This window comes from Pseudophryne corroboree, chromosome 6, assembly GCF_028390025.1.
Source record: "Pseudophryne corroboree isolate aPseCor3 chromosome 6, aPseCor3.hap2, whole genome shotgun sequence".
Taxonomy (NCBI): Eukaryota; Metazoa; Chordata; class Amphibia; order Anura; family Myobatrachidae; genus Pseudophryne; species Pseudophryne corroboree.
In genome coordinates, this window is record NC_086449.1 from 35,206,182 (window position 1) to 35,219,377 (window position 13,196).

The window sequence follows — 13,196 nt, forward strand, 5'->3', positions numbered from 1 at the left end:
TTGGGTGCCTGCAAACAGCGTGGCGGTCCCCAGGGAATGCAGCAGTGATGTAGCCCGTAAATCTTCTGGGAAGGCCAGCGGTGGCAGTGCCCAGGAAGATTTCTGGGCAGATAGATGGAGCCGCACTCATCTAGTGCAGCTCCATCGCATTCTTGTTCTCCCGGTGGGACTAAGTGATTCATTGCCTAGCCCTGCCATGGGACTGCACAGAGACGCTCCCATTTTAGAGAACGGACGTGCGCACTCCCAGTCGCAGCAATACGCACAGACTGAGCCACAATTTGCGTGGCTCCATCTGTACCACTAAAAAGGTTAAAGGAAGTTATTTATGAGGGTACAGGGGATAACATAGAGTCATTATGGGTGGAAATATCAAGTGGAGGTAAATGTTTTAAAAATCAACTAATAGGGATTTGCTATAAACTGCCTGATATTGGTGGGACGGAGGAAGCACAACTCTTACAGCAAATTGAAAAGGCTGCAGAAGAGGGAGAAGTGTTAAGGTAATTGTTTTTTGCACTATAATAAAAGATCACTACTTGCCCCAAGTAATTGAGGAACCAGCTAGAAATAGGAATATACTGGACCCAGCAATATCAAATAATGTGGAGGTAATATCAAATATCAAGGTAAGGGAGACAATGGGTAACAGTGATCATAATATGGTTTCATTCGAAATATGTTTCCAAAAGCAGCAATGTAAGAGCTCAACTAAGACTTTTAAATTTAGAAAGGCAATCTTTACTATGCTTAAGCATGCTCTAAATTACATAGATTGGGATACATTGTTTAAAGGTAAGAACAGTGTTGAAATGTGGTACGCTTTTAAAATGTTGCTAGATAACTATAGGCATGAGTTCATTCCCATGCGCAACAAAGGCAAGAGTATACGCCAATGTGGCTTAACAAGAAGGTAAGGGTATAAATGGGAAAAAAGAGGCGTGCTTTTAGAGCATTCAAGTCAGATGGGAATGAGGGGACATTCCTCTACTATAAGGAATGTAAAAAAAAATGTAAAAAGGAAATCAGAACTGCTAAAATAGATAACGGAAAGCAAATTGCAAAGGAAAGCAAAACAAACCCCAAAAAGTACTTTAAGTACTGTATATGAACGGTAAAAGGCTGAAAAAGGACAATATAAGACCCTTAAAAAGTAAGTTGGGCATTTTGATTAGTGATGACAAGGAAAAAGCAGAGAAATTGAATGAATTGTTTATGTCGGTTTTTATGAGAGAGGAACAAATGGTGGGAACATTATATAATAATGTAAATGATAATGCTCCTTTACTTAATAATTGTTTGAGTGAGGAAGAAGTTCGTGAGAGACTAAGCAAATTAAGACTAATAAATCTCCTGGCCCAGATGGACTTCACCCAAGGGTTTTAATGGAGCAAAGCTCAGAAATCGCAAAGGTCTTTGTACTTAATCTTTAGTTATTCAATTACATCTGGATTGGTACCAAGGGACTGGCGAATTGCAGGTGTAGTGCCATTATTTAAAAGGGAAGCAAAACCCATCCTGGAAACTATAGACAGGTAGAATGGTAAGAGGGAGGGTTTTGCTAGAACCTATGGGTCATGCAGTGAGAATAGTAGGGATGGTGGTAATGAGTCAAATGGGGTGGAGAAGGGGGGAGGGAAAGAGCAGCGGGCAAGGGTATTTACATGGGTTCTAAAAAGGGTATTAATGAAGATATTGCCAAAACATTAACTAACAACAATCTTGTGTCATCATTACAGCATATAGAAAATGATGTATGGAACATAAGGGAAAATACTTATGTCAGGGTGGAGAATTTAGACGGAAACATTGGGTTGCTCAAAGAGATGAGTAAGGTGTATTAAGTATGGTGGGGGTGGGGGTGGAGAGGGAGCAAGAAGGACAGTCAGTAACTCTAGGGATGCACTAGTAAACCATGATAGGTTACCTTTAAAAACAAACAAACAAGGGAACCGATAAACTAAAATGTATTCTTGCAAACGCAAGAAGTCTAGCAGGTAAAATGGGGAAATTGGAATTGTTAGCATCAAAGGCTGAGTATGACATTATAGGTATTACAGAAACATGATGGGACGACTCTCACAACTGGGTTACAAACTTGGAGGGGTATTCTCTTTTCAGGAGGGACAGGGCAAGCAAAAGCGGAGGAGGTGTATGTCTTTATGTTAAACCATCACTTTAACCATACTTAAAGGAGGTTATCTATGAGGGGACTGGCAATAATGTGGAGTCACTATGGGTAGAAATCTCATGTGGAGGTATTGATGCAAAAAAACTAGTCATAGGCACGTGCTACAAACAGCCGGATATTAGCATACATGAGGAAGAACAACTCTTGCAGCTAATCGAAAGGGCTGCGGGATTGGGGGACATCATAGTGATTGGGGATTTTAATTATCCTGATATAAATTGGAGTAACAATTCATGTGTTAAAGCGAGGGGCAACAGGTTTTTAAATATGTTAAAGAATCACTACTTGTCTCAATTAGTCGAGGACCCAACTAGGGGTAAAACTACTCTGGATCTAGTAATTACTAATAGTGTGGACATTATATCGAACACTAAAGTTGGGGAGACTTTGGGTAACAGTGATCACTATATGATCACATTTGACATCAGTTTCAGGAAGCATAGCTATAAGGGTTCAACCAAAACATTTAACTTTAGGAAGGCTAATTTCAGTATGCTGAGATGTGCACTTAAAGACATTGAGTGGGAAGTTTTTTTTTCATAACAAGAACACTTCGGAAATGTGGGATACTTTAAAAGGGTTGCTAGACAGCAACATTCACAAATTTATCCCCATGGGCAGTAAACGCAGGAGTGCTAAACTCAAACCAATGTGGCTTAACAAGAAGGTCAAGGCAGAAATGGATAACAAGAAGCATGCTTTCAAAGCATTTAAATCTAATGGAAAGGAGGAGTCATTCAAGTATTACAAGGAATGCAAAAAAAAATGCAAAAAAGCAATAAGAGCAGCTAAAATGGAAAATGAAAAGCAAATCGCTATAGAGAGTAAAACCAATCCTAAAAAGTTTTTTAAATACATAAACAGTAAAAGGTTAAAAAAGGAGAACAAAGGTCCAATAATGAATGAATTTGTAGTATTGATAAATGATGACAAAAAAAAAGCAGAAATACTGAACAATTTTTTTTCATCAGTGTTCACCAGAGAAGAACTGATGGTGGGAGGAGTGCATAACGATAGTGACAGTAATGATTGGTGGTTAGATACTTGTTTAAGTGTAGAAGTAGTCCTGGAGAGACTAAGCAAAATTAAAATTAATAAATCACCTGGTCCTGTTGGACTTGACCCGAGGGTTCTTATAAAGCTTGGGTCAGAACTAGCAAGACCCCTATATTTGATTTTCAATAGTTCAATTAGATCAGGCATGGTACCGAAGGATTGGTGTGTAGCTGAGGTAGTGCCATTATTTAAAAAGGGATCCAAAAATCATCTTGGTAACTAGAGACCGGTTAGTTTGACGTCTATAGTGGGGAAAATATTGGAAGGAATTCTAAGGGACAGCATACAGGAGTATCTACAGATCGCTATGATTATTAGTAAGAACCAGCATGGGTTTGTGAGGGTCAGATCATGTCAAAATAAATTAATTAGCTTCTACCAGGAAGTGAGCAATAATCTCGACCAGGGAAAAGCAGTGGATGTGGTCTACTTAGATTTTGTAAAAGCCTTCGATACAGTGCCTCACAGGAGACTGATTATCAAATTAAAAGAGCTTGGCCTAGGAAAAACTATTTGCACATGGATAAGTAACTGGCTGGATAACAGGGTACAGAGAGTAGTGGTCAACGGGAAGTCCTCAAGCTGGACCACAGTAGTCAGCGGAATACCACAATGGTCCGTACTCGGGCCACTACTGTTCAACATATTTATCAATGACCTAGAAATAGGCCTGGAAAGCACAGTGTCAATCTTTGCAGATGATACTAAACTGTGTAGGGTAATTAATTCGGGAATAGATGTGGAGTCTCTGCAGAATGATTTATCTAAACTTGAAAACTGGGCATCTAAATGGAGAATGAGGTTTAATATAGAAAAATGCAAGGTTATGCATTTCGGGACTAAAAACAAACTTGCATCCTACATATTAAACGGGGAAAGTCTAGGGGTAATAGTATTGGAACATTTTTTGGGAGTACTCATTGATAATAGGCTTAATAACCATACACAATGTCAAAGCGCAGTAAAAAAGGCAAGTAAGGTACTAGCGTGCATAAAACAGGGAATTGAGACAAGGGACGAGGATGTAATTCTGCCGCTGTATAAATCATTGGTACGTCTGCACCTGGAATATTGTGTTCAGTTTTGGGCACCACTGTATAAAAAAGTTATCGGTGAACTCGAAAGGGTTCAAAGACGAGCTACTAAATTGATTAAAGGGCTAGAGGGACTGGATTACAAGGAAAGGCTTACTAGGTTGAATATGTATACACTGGAAAAGAGGCGTCTAAGAGGAGACATTATTAATATGTTCAAATATGTAAAGGGGCATTACAAAGAGTTATCAGAGGAATTATTTATTAAAAGAACACTGTATAGGACACGTGGGCACTCGCTGAGGCTGGAGGAGAGGAAATTCCGTACGCAACGGAGGAAAGGGTTCTTCACTGTTAGGGCAACAAGGATTTGGAATTCACTGTCAGGGAAGGTAGTAATGGCGGACTCTGTAAATGCATTTAAAAAAGGATTGGATAAATTTCTGATTGAAAATGATATCCAAGGTTGTAACATTTAAAATATTGACGCTAATCTGGGTGTAACATGATTTATAGTTGCTAACTAGTCATAAAACATTACTTCAGCAGGTACATTATAATCAACACAACCACAGGTTGAACTTGATGGGCATTTTGCATCTATTCAACCTCAATTACTACGTTACTATGTATTCCAACTGGTCTAAAGTATTAAGTGGTGAACCTCAAGGGTCTGTACTAGGGCCACTTCTATTTAACATATTTATAAATGACCTGGGAGACGGTCTTGAGAGCAAAGTGTCCATTTTCACAGACGACACTAAACTGTGTAAAATAATGAAATCAGATAGAAATGTTTTCTGTCTACAGAATGACTTAATCAAACTGGAAGTTTGAAAAGCAAAGTGGAGTATGAGGTTTAATATTGAGAAATGTAAAGTTATGCATTTTGGGACTAAGAACAAACATGCAATTTACAAATTAAATGGGGGAATGATAGGGGTATTGGTAATGGAGAAAGATTTGGGTGTTCCCATTGACAATAGACTTAGTAGCAGTGCCCAATGTGAGTGTGCAGTAGCAAAGACAAATAAGGTATTAGCATGCATAAAACAGGGGATGTTGACAAGGGAAGCCAGTGTAATCCTGCCACTGCATAAATCATTGTTATGGCCACATTTGGAATATGGTATACACAGGGCCATCTTAACAGCAGTGTAGGCCCCTGGGCAAAGCAATGCACTGGGGCCTCTACCCATCCTCCAGCGGTAGGGATGGGGGGTGCTATCAGTGGCAGCTTTAATGTCCCGCAAGCGGGAGTGGGTGTTCTATCTTCCACTCAGCATGTAGGACCTGGAGCAATCATTTCTGCTAATTTCTCCTTTACTGCACAGATGATGGGAGATGGGGATGGGGTGGGAGGGAGGGATACCACTACTCTGTAGAATGGGGCATTGGGCTGAATGAAGGGGCCTTGGTACATGACTTCTAGGGTGGTAGGGGGGGGGGGGGGTGGATAGTGGAGTTGGTTTAATATTCATAATTATCCAGTGGGAGGGCAGCTTGCGTGACTGTGGATATCTCCAGCTACTGGAAATAAATTTCCTAGATTTCAATGTGTTATAAAAGTAGAGAGTCCCACCTTTCAGGAGGTACTGTGGACTTGGGGATCAGAGTTCAGGAGCCAAAGCAATCCACCAACAAATATATAAAACTGCACACCAGGCATGTGGAGCTGGAGCATGGACCAGCTGCTCGAAGGCTGATATCTCTGGTTCTGGGCATAGTAGAGACAAGCTGCCAGTGTCCACTAAAAAGAGAGAGTCACAGATTTTGTAGTATACCCTCAGAAAAACTCTAAGTCAGACAGATCCCCAGATATCTGGCTTGGAATAGCAATTAACAGGTTTAGATGGGGACCACTGCTTTGAAGTCAGATATCTCCGGTTCCCCAGGGCCGATTTTAAAAAATCTGGTACCCCTGGAAAAAGGGGACCCTCAGCTATCAACCTAGGTCCCTTATACTCATTGGGCCTTTGGGCAACTGCCCACTGAGCTTATATGAAAAGACGGCCCTGGGTGTATAGTTCTGGGCACCACACTTTAAAAAAGAAATATCAGAACTTGAAAAAGTTCAGAGAAGAACTTCCGAAATTAATTAAGGGCATAGAGTCATTGGACTATAATGAAAGGCTAACCAGGTTAGATATGTTTACATTACAAAAGAGGCAAATAAGAGGACATATGATTAATATTTCTAAATATATCTAGGGGCAATACAGGAAATTATCAGGCAATTTGTTTATCGAGATATCTGTACACAGAACATGTGGCCACCCCCTTAGGTTAGAGGAGAAGACTTTTCATACCCAGCAAAGGAAGGGTTTGTACACGGTGAGGGCGGTAAAGATATGGAATTCTCTGCCGGAGAAGGTTGTCTTGGCTGACTCAATTGATAAGTTTAAAAAAGGGTTAGACAAATTTTTGGCATATAAAAAGGATACAGCCTCTAATGATTAGATTAAATATAGGTTGAATTTGATGGATTAGATGTTAAATGTACTTATATGTTATATAAATGCCCTATGTTCATACAGTATGTACTATTTTTGATTTACAGCCATATTTGTGTAAAATGTAGCATAATCAATTTGTTAACAACTGAGAATGCAGATGTGTCCTCATACATCATTACCGCAGTCACGCCAAACAGCCTTTTTTTAACATGCCAGCTCCTGTACAATTATCCTAGCACAGCGCATCTCTTTCAAATGTTCTTACCCAAAACTGCATAGTAGTCACAAAGAGATGCAGCTATAATGGACCAGGAGACTGTGCTGATTCATTTGATATGTGACACTGGTATATCTGTGTGTAACTGAGTCTGAATCTGTATACAAAGTGATACAATGCAGTGGACGCATTTTCTTCCATGCCAAGTACCATTGTGCTACATATTATGACTCAGTCGCACACATATATACAAGTATTTAATATCATATTAATCAGCACAGTCTCCTGGTGCGTCCTAGTTGCATCGTATTACAACTTAGATGACTTTTGGGGAAAAAGATGCAAAAAAGACGCCTGACACTAGTAGAGTTGCATGGGACATGGCGACTAACTTGCATTAGGTGTCTCCCATCACATGGCGTATTGAATCAATCTAGTATGAGGACACATCTGTATTTCACTCTACATAGTGAAAGATGGTGTAGGATGGTGTCAGATGTTGGTGATAGAGGGAGTAAGATGAAAAATGCATTAGTAGTGTTCTTAAAAACATCCAGCTGCCTCGTTTACTAGAAATAAAAATAATAATTGTGAAAAACTTTTGCTTTCATCACAAGAATTGTAAAATGGTGTTGTAATGTTATTATTATTATTATTATTATTATTATTATTTATTAACTTTTTCTCACACTTTTACAGCTCATACACTATATAAGGAAAGTCAGACTTACACTAAGTGGTGGCAAATACATTTACTTTGATAAGAATGGAGACCCACCTGCAGTTTATAGTATTCTGAACTGGCAATTGAGTGCGGAAGGGACTTTAAAGCAAATTGTGATTGGAAATTATAACTCAGCTGCACTTCCCGATGAAGCTCTGACCATCAACTCGAGTCTATTACTGTGGTCTATGGGGGTTCAACAGGTGAGGCTACATATAAAATGCCAGCTCCTCTGCACAGCTGTATACTTTTTACATGTTTATCTTATAACCAGTGGCGTAACCTATACTATTGTGTGCCCCACAGCAACCTTTTAAAGGAGCCCCTGTCTCAATGCTTCTAGAGAGACACCTGTCTGCAGCAGTTGTAAAGTTTATGCCCCATAATAGTGTCTTAGTTTATTTTCTGAACCATAGTAGTGCCTTAGTCCTCATTATGTCACAATGTAGGGCTGCCATTACACATTATGCAACACAGTATTCCCAATTCAAATTATGACATACAGATGGAGCCAAACTAATCGTGGCTCCATCTGTGACTGACTGCGCCCGTCAAGGCGGGCCGCCGGGCACGAATGGGACGCGCATGCGTCATAGACGTGCACGCACCCCATTGAAAGGGAATGGGAGCGTCTCTGTGCGCTCGCTGGCGTGCCTGGGTGCAGGCGCGCCCAGGCACGCCGGGTGCCCTCACCTATGATGCAGCTATGCTCAATGAGCATGGATCCATCTGTACAGTGCCCCCAGTTCATATTATGCCAATTTATAGTTACTTCAGTTCATATTATATCACATTACAGTGCCCCGAGTTCATATTATGTAACAGTATAGCAGTGGCGTCACAAGGCGGGTGCGGGGGGTGCGGCCCGCACCCAGGTGTGATGCCTGGAAGGGGTGACACCAATCTGTGGGCTCCTCCACAGTGTCAGGAGCCAGGTGCTGCAGTATGAAAGTCTGCTACAGCACCTGGCTCCTGTCATAGAAGAGGAGCCGACAGCGCTGCAGACAGTGACCGGGGGCAGCCCAGTACAGCCCTGCATCTCCGAAGATGCTGGGCAAGCCCCCGGAGTGACGATCCTGCGAGGCCACACCCCGTTTTGTTGCCACGCCCCCTTTTGCAGCGAGCGTGCCTCAGGCTCGCTGGCATATCAAGGGTGCGCACCGGGTGTCGCCACACCCGGTGACGCTTCTGCAGTATAGTGCCTTATTGTTCATTCTATACCTCACTACAATGCACAGGTCTAGAGATATAACTAGATATACACTGCTCAAAAAAATAAAGGGAACACTAAAATAACACATCCTAGATCTGAATGAATGAAATATTCTTATTAAATACTTTGTTCTTTACATAGTTGAATGTGCTGACAACAAAATCACACAAAAATTATCAATGGAAATCAAATTTATTAACCCATGGAGGTCTGGATTTGGAGTCACACTCAATATTAAAGTGGAAAAACACACTACAGGCTGATCCAACTTTGATGTAATGTCCTTAAAACAAGTCAAAATGAGGCTCAGTAGTGTGTGTGGCCTCCACGTGCCTGTATGACCTCCCTACAACGCCTGGGCATGCTCCTGATGAGGTGGCGGATAGTCTCCTGAGGGATCTCCTCCCAGACCTGGACTAAAGCATCCGCCAACTCCTGGACAGTCTGTGGTGCAACGTGGCGTTGGTGGATGGAGCGAGACATGATGTCCCAGATGTGCTCAATTGGATACAGGTCTGGGGAACGGGCGGGCCAGTCCATAGCATCAATGCCTTCGTCTTGCAGGAACTGCTGACACACTCCAGCCACATGAGGTCTAGCATTGTCTTGCATTAGGAGGAGCCCAGGGCCAACTGCACCAGCATATGGTCACATAAGGGGTCTGAGGATCTCATCTCGGTACCTAATGGCAGTCAGGCTACCTCTGGCGAGCACATGGAGGGCTGTGCGGCCCCCCAAAGAAATGCCACCCCACACCATTACTGACCCACTGCCAAACCGCTCATGCTGGAGGATGTTGCAGGCAGCAGAACGTTCTCCTTGGCGTCTCCAGACTCTGTCACGTCTGTCACATGTGCTCAGTGAGAACCTGCTTTCATCTGTGAAGAGCACAGGGCGCCAGTGGCAAATTTGCCAATCTTGGTGTTCTCTGGCAAATGCCAAACGTCCTGCATGGTGTTGGGCTGTAAGCACAACCCCCACCTGTGGACGTCGGGCCCTCATACCACCCTCATGGAGTCTGTTTCTGATCGTTTGAGTAGACACATGCACATTTGTGGCTTGCTGGAGGTCATTTTGCAGGGCTCTGGCAGTGCTCCTCCTGTTCCTCCTTGCACAAAGGCGGAGGTAGCGGTCCTGCTGCTGGGTTGTTGCCTTCCTACGGCCTCCTCCACGTCTCCTGATGTACTGGCCTGTCTCCTGGTAGCGCCTCCATGCTCTGGACATTACGCTGACAGACACAGCAAACCTTCTTGCCACAGCTCGCATTGATGTGCCGTCCTGGATGAGCTGCACTACCTGAGCCACTTGTGTGGGTTGTAGGGAGGTCATACAGGCACGTGGAGGCCACACACACTACTGAGCCTCATTTTGACTTGTTTTAAGGACATTACATCAAAGTTGGATCAGTCTGTAGTGTGTTTTTCCACTTTAATTTTGAGGGTGACTCCAAATCCAGACCTCCATGGGTTAATAAATTTGATTTCCATTGATAATTTTTGTGTGATTTTGTTGTCAGCACATTCAACTATGTAAAGAACAAAGTATTTTATAAGAATATTTCATTCATTCAGATCTAGGATGTGTTATTTTAGTGTTCCCTTTATTTTTTTGAGCAGTGTATTTTAGGCCTCAAGGTAAAAGTTTGTAAGTGTGTATTGAATAATAAAAAAAACAGCACTCCCAAAGATCCAATCCTTCTGAATACGGTTATTATGAGTATGTAACAGTAAAGCTCCTCCCGCACTTTAGAAAGACACTTACAGATGTGTCCTCTTTCATCCTTGCTGCAGTCACGCTAAGCTGCCCTTGACGTCGCGCCGTGTCGTGGCTGGACTCGGTAGCGCCAAGCTTATTTTTTTTGTTTTTCCTGCGAAAATGCATCTTAGTTGCAAAGTAATACAATAGGACGCACAAGCAAAACCTGTGTGTAACTGCGGCTGTATCTGCATCCAAAATGCCACGTTTTCCTGGAAAACACTCTAGCATAGCATTTGGTATGCCAATGCAGTCACAGTCACACACAGAATATAGGCATGCCACATATCATTTTAATCAGCAGAAGCTTCCTGTGCATCTTGTTGCATTATTTTGTGACTAAGACTAATTTTTGCAGGAAAAATTTAAAAAAAAATACGCTTGCCGCTACCGAGTCACATGGTACTCACGCATTATGTGTAACGTGATTTATAACGCACAGAGCAAAGATGTAAGAGGACACATTTGTACACTAACATTCTTACTGGTGTGCATGTAAAGGTATCTTTGTATGGGATGTGGTTATGTTACCGGCGCTCGGAATCTTGGCGGTCAGCATGCCGACACGGAATCCTGATTACTAAAAATGCTGGTAGACGTAATGCCGACCCACAGGGACTATTCCCACTCGTGGGTGTCCATGACACCCAAACAGTGGGAATAAAACCTGTGGTAAGTGCAGCGAGCCCACAAGGGGCTTTGTTGAGCTCACCCTCCCACTGGCATTCTGCTTTTGGGATCCAAGTGTTGGTATGCTGACCGCCGGGATCCCGGCAGCCAGCAATGCCATTTTGTATACAGTAGTGCTATATCACTCCACCAATAGGACTAGTAAGACCCCATGCAATGACACTTACAGTTGTGCTCATAAGATTACATACCCTAGCAGAATTTGTGATTTTCTGACCATCTGTCAGAGAATATGAATGATAACTCACAAACTTTTCTATCACTCATGGTTAGTGGTTGGGTGAAGCCATTTATTGTCAAACAACTGTGTTTACTCTTTTTAAATCATAATGACAACAGAAACTACCCAAATGACCCTGATCAAAAGTTTACATACCCCAGTTCTTAATACCGTGTATTGCCCCCTTTAACATCAATGATAGCTTGAAGTCTTTTGTGGTAGTTGTGGATGAGGCTCTTTATTTTCTCAGATGGTAAAGCTGCCCATTATTCTTGGCAAAAAGCCTCCAGGTCCTGTAAATTATTGGGCTGTCTTGCATGAACTGCACATTTGAGATCTCCCCAGAGTGGCTCAATGATATTGAGGTCAGGAGACTGAGATGGCCACTCCAGAAACTTCACTTTATTCTGCTGTAGCCAATGACAGGTCGACTTGGCCTTGTGTTTTGGATCATTGTCATGTTGGAACGTCCAAGTACGTCCCATGCGCAGCTTCCGGGCTGATGGGTGCAAATTTTCCTTCAGTATTTTCTGATAACGAGCTGCATTCATCTTGCCATCAATTTTGACCAAGTTTCCAGTGCCTTTGTAGCTCACACATCCCCAAAACATCAGCGATCCACCTCCGTGTTTCACAGTAGGAATAGTGTACCTTTCATCATAGGCCTTGTTGACTCCTCTCCAAATGTAACGTTTATGGTTGTGGCCAAAAAGTTCAATTTTGGTCTCATCACTCCAAATGACTTTGTTCCAGAAGTTTTGAGGCTTGTCTTTGTGCTGTTTGGAGTATTGTAAGCGGGATGCTTTGTGGCGTTTGCATAGTAATGGCTTTCTTCTGGTGACTCGACCATGCAGCGCATTTTTCTTCAAATGCCTCCTTATTGTGCATCTCAAAACAACCACACCACTTTTTTTCAGAGAGTCCTGTATTTCAGCTGAAGTTATTTGCGGATTTTTCTTTGCATCCCGAACAATTTTGCAGTTGTGGTTGAAATTTTTGTTGGTCTCCCTGACCGTGATTTGGCTTCCACAGAATCCCTCATTTTCCACTTCTTAATTAGAGTTTGAACACTGCTGATTGGCATTCTCAATTGCTTGGAAATCTTTTTATATCCTTTTCCTGTTTTATACAGTTACATAGAAACATAGAAACATAGAATTTGACGGCAGATAAGAACCACTTGGCCCATCTAGTCTGCCCCTTTTTTATTTTATCCTTTAGGCAATCTCAACCCTTTTTTAACCTTAATTCTTTGCAAGGATATTTATATGCCTGTCCCAAGCATGTTTAAATTGCCCTACAGTCTTAGCCTCTACCACCTCTGATGGGAGGCTATTCCACTTATCCACTACCCTTTCTGTGAAGTCATTTTTCCTTAAATTTCCCCTGAACCTCCCCCCCTCCAGTCTCAGTTCAATTACCTTTTCCCGCAGATCCTTTGACAATTCTTTTGCTTTCCCCATGACTCAGAATCCAGACACGTCAGTGCAGCACTGGATGAAAGATGCAAGGGTCTTTCAGGAGTCCAGAAACTCACTGACCTTTTATACACACACACTGAATACAAGCAAACAGATCACAGGTGAGGATGGTTACCTTTAGTAGCCATTCAAAACCGTTTGTGTCAACTTGTGTGCATG

At 42.2% G+C, this 13,196-nt stretch overlaps 1 protein-coding gene across 1 annotated transcript in view; it reads left to right on the forward strand.

The window, feature by feature from the left end:
- Positions 1-13,196, forward strand: part of LOC134934201 (extracellular calcium-sensing receptor-like) — a 44,255-nt gene that overhangs the window by 12,928 nt on the left and 18,131 nt on the right. Inside the window, exon 5 of the mRNA XM_063929690.1 lies at positions 7,654-7,881. Within this exon, the coding sequence (XP_063785760.1) occupies positions 7,654-7,881 (228 nt within the window). The remainder of the gene's footprint in view (positions 1-7,653; positions 7,882-13,196) is intronic.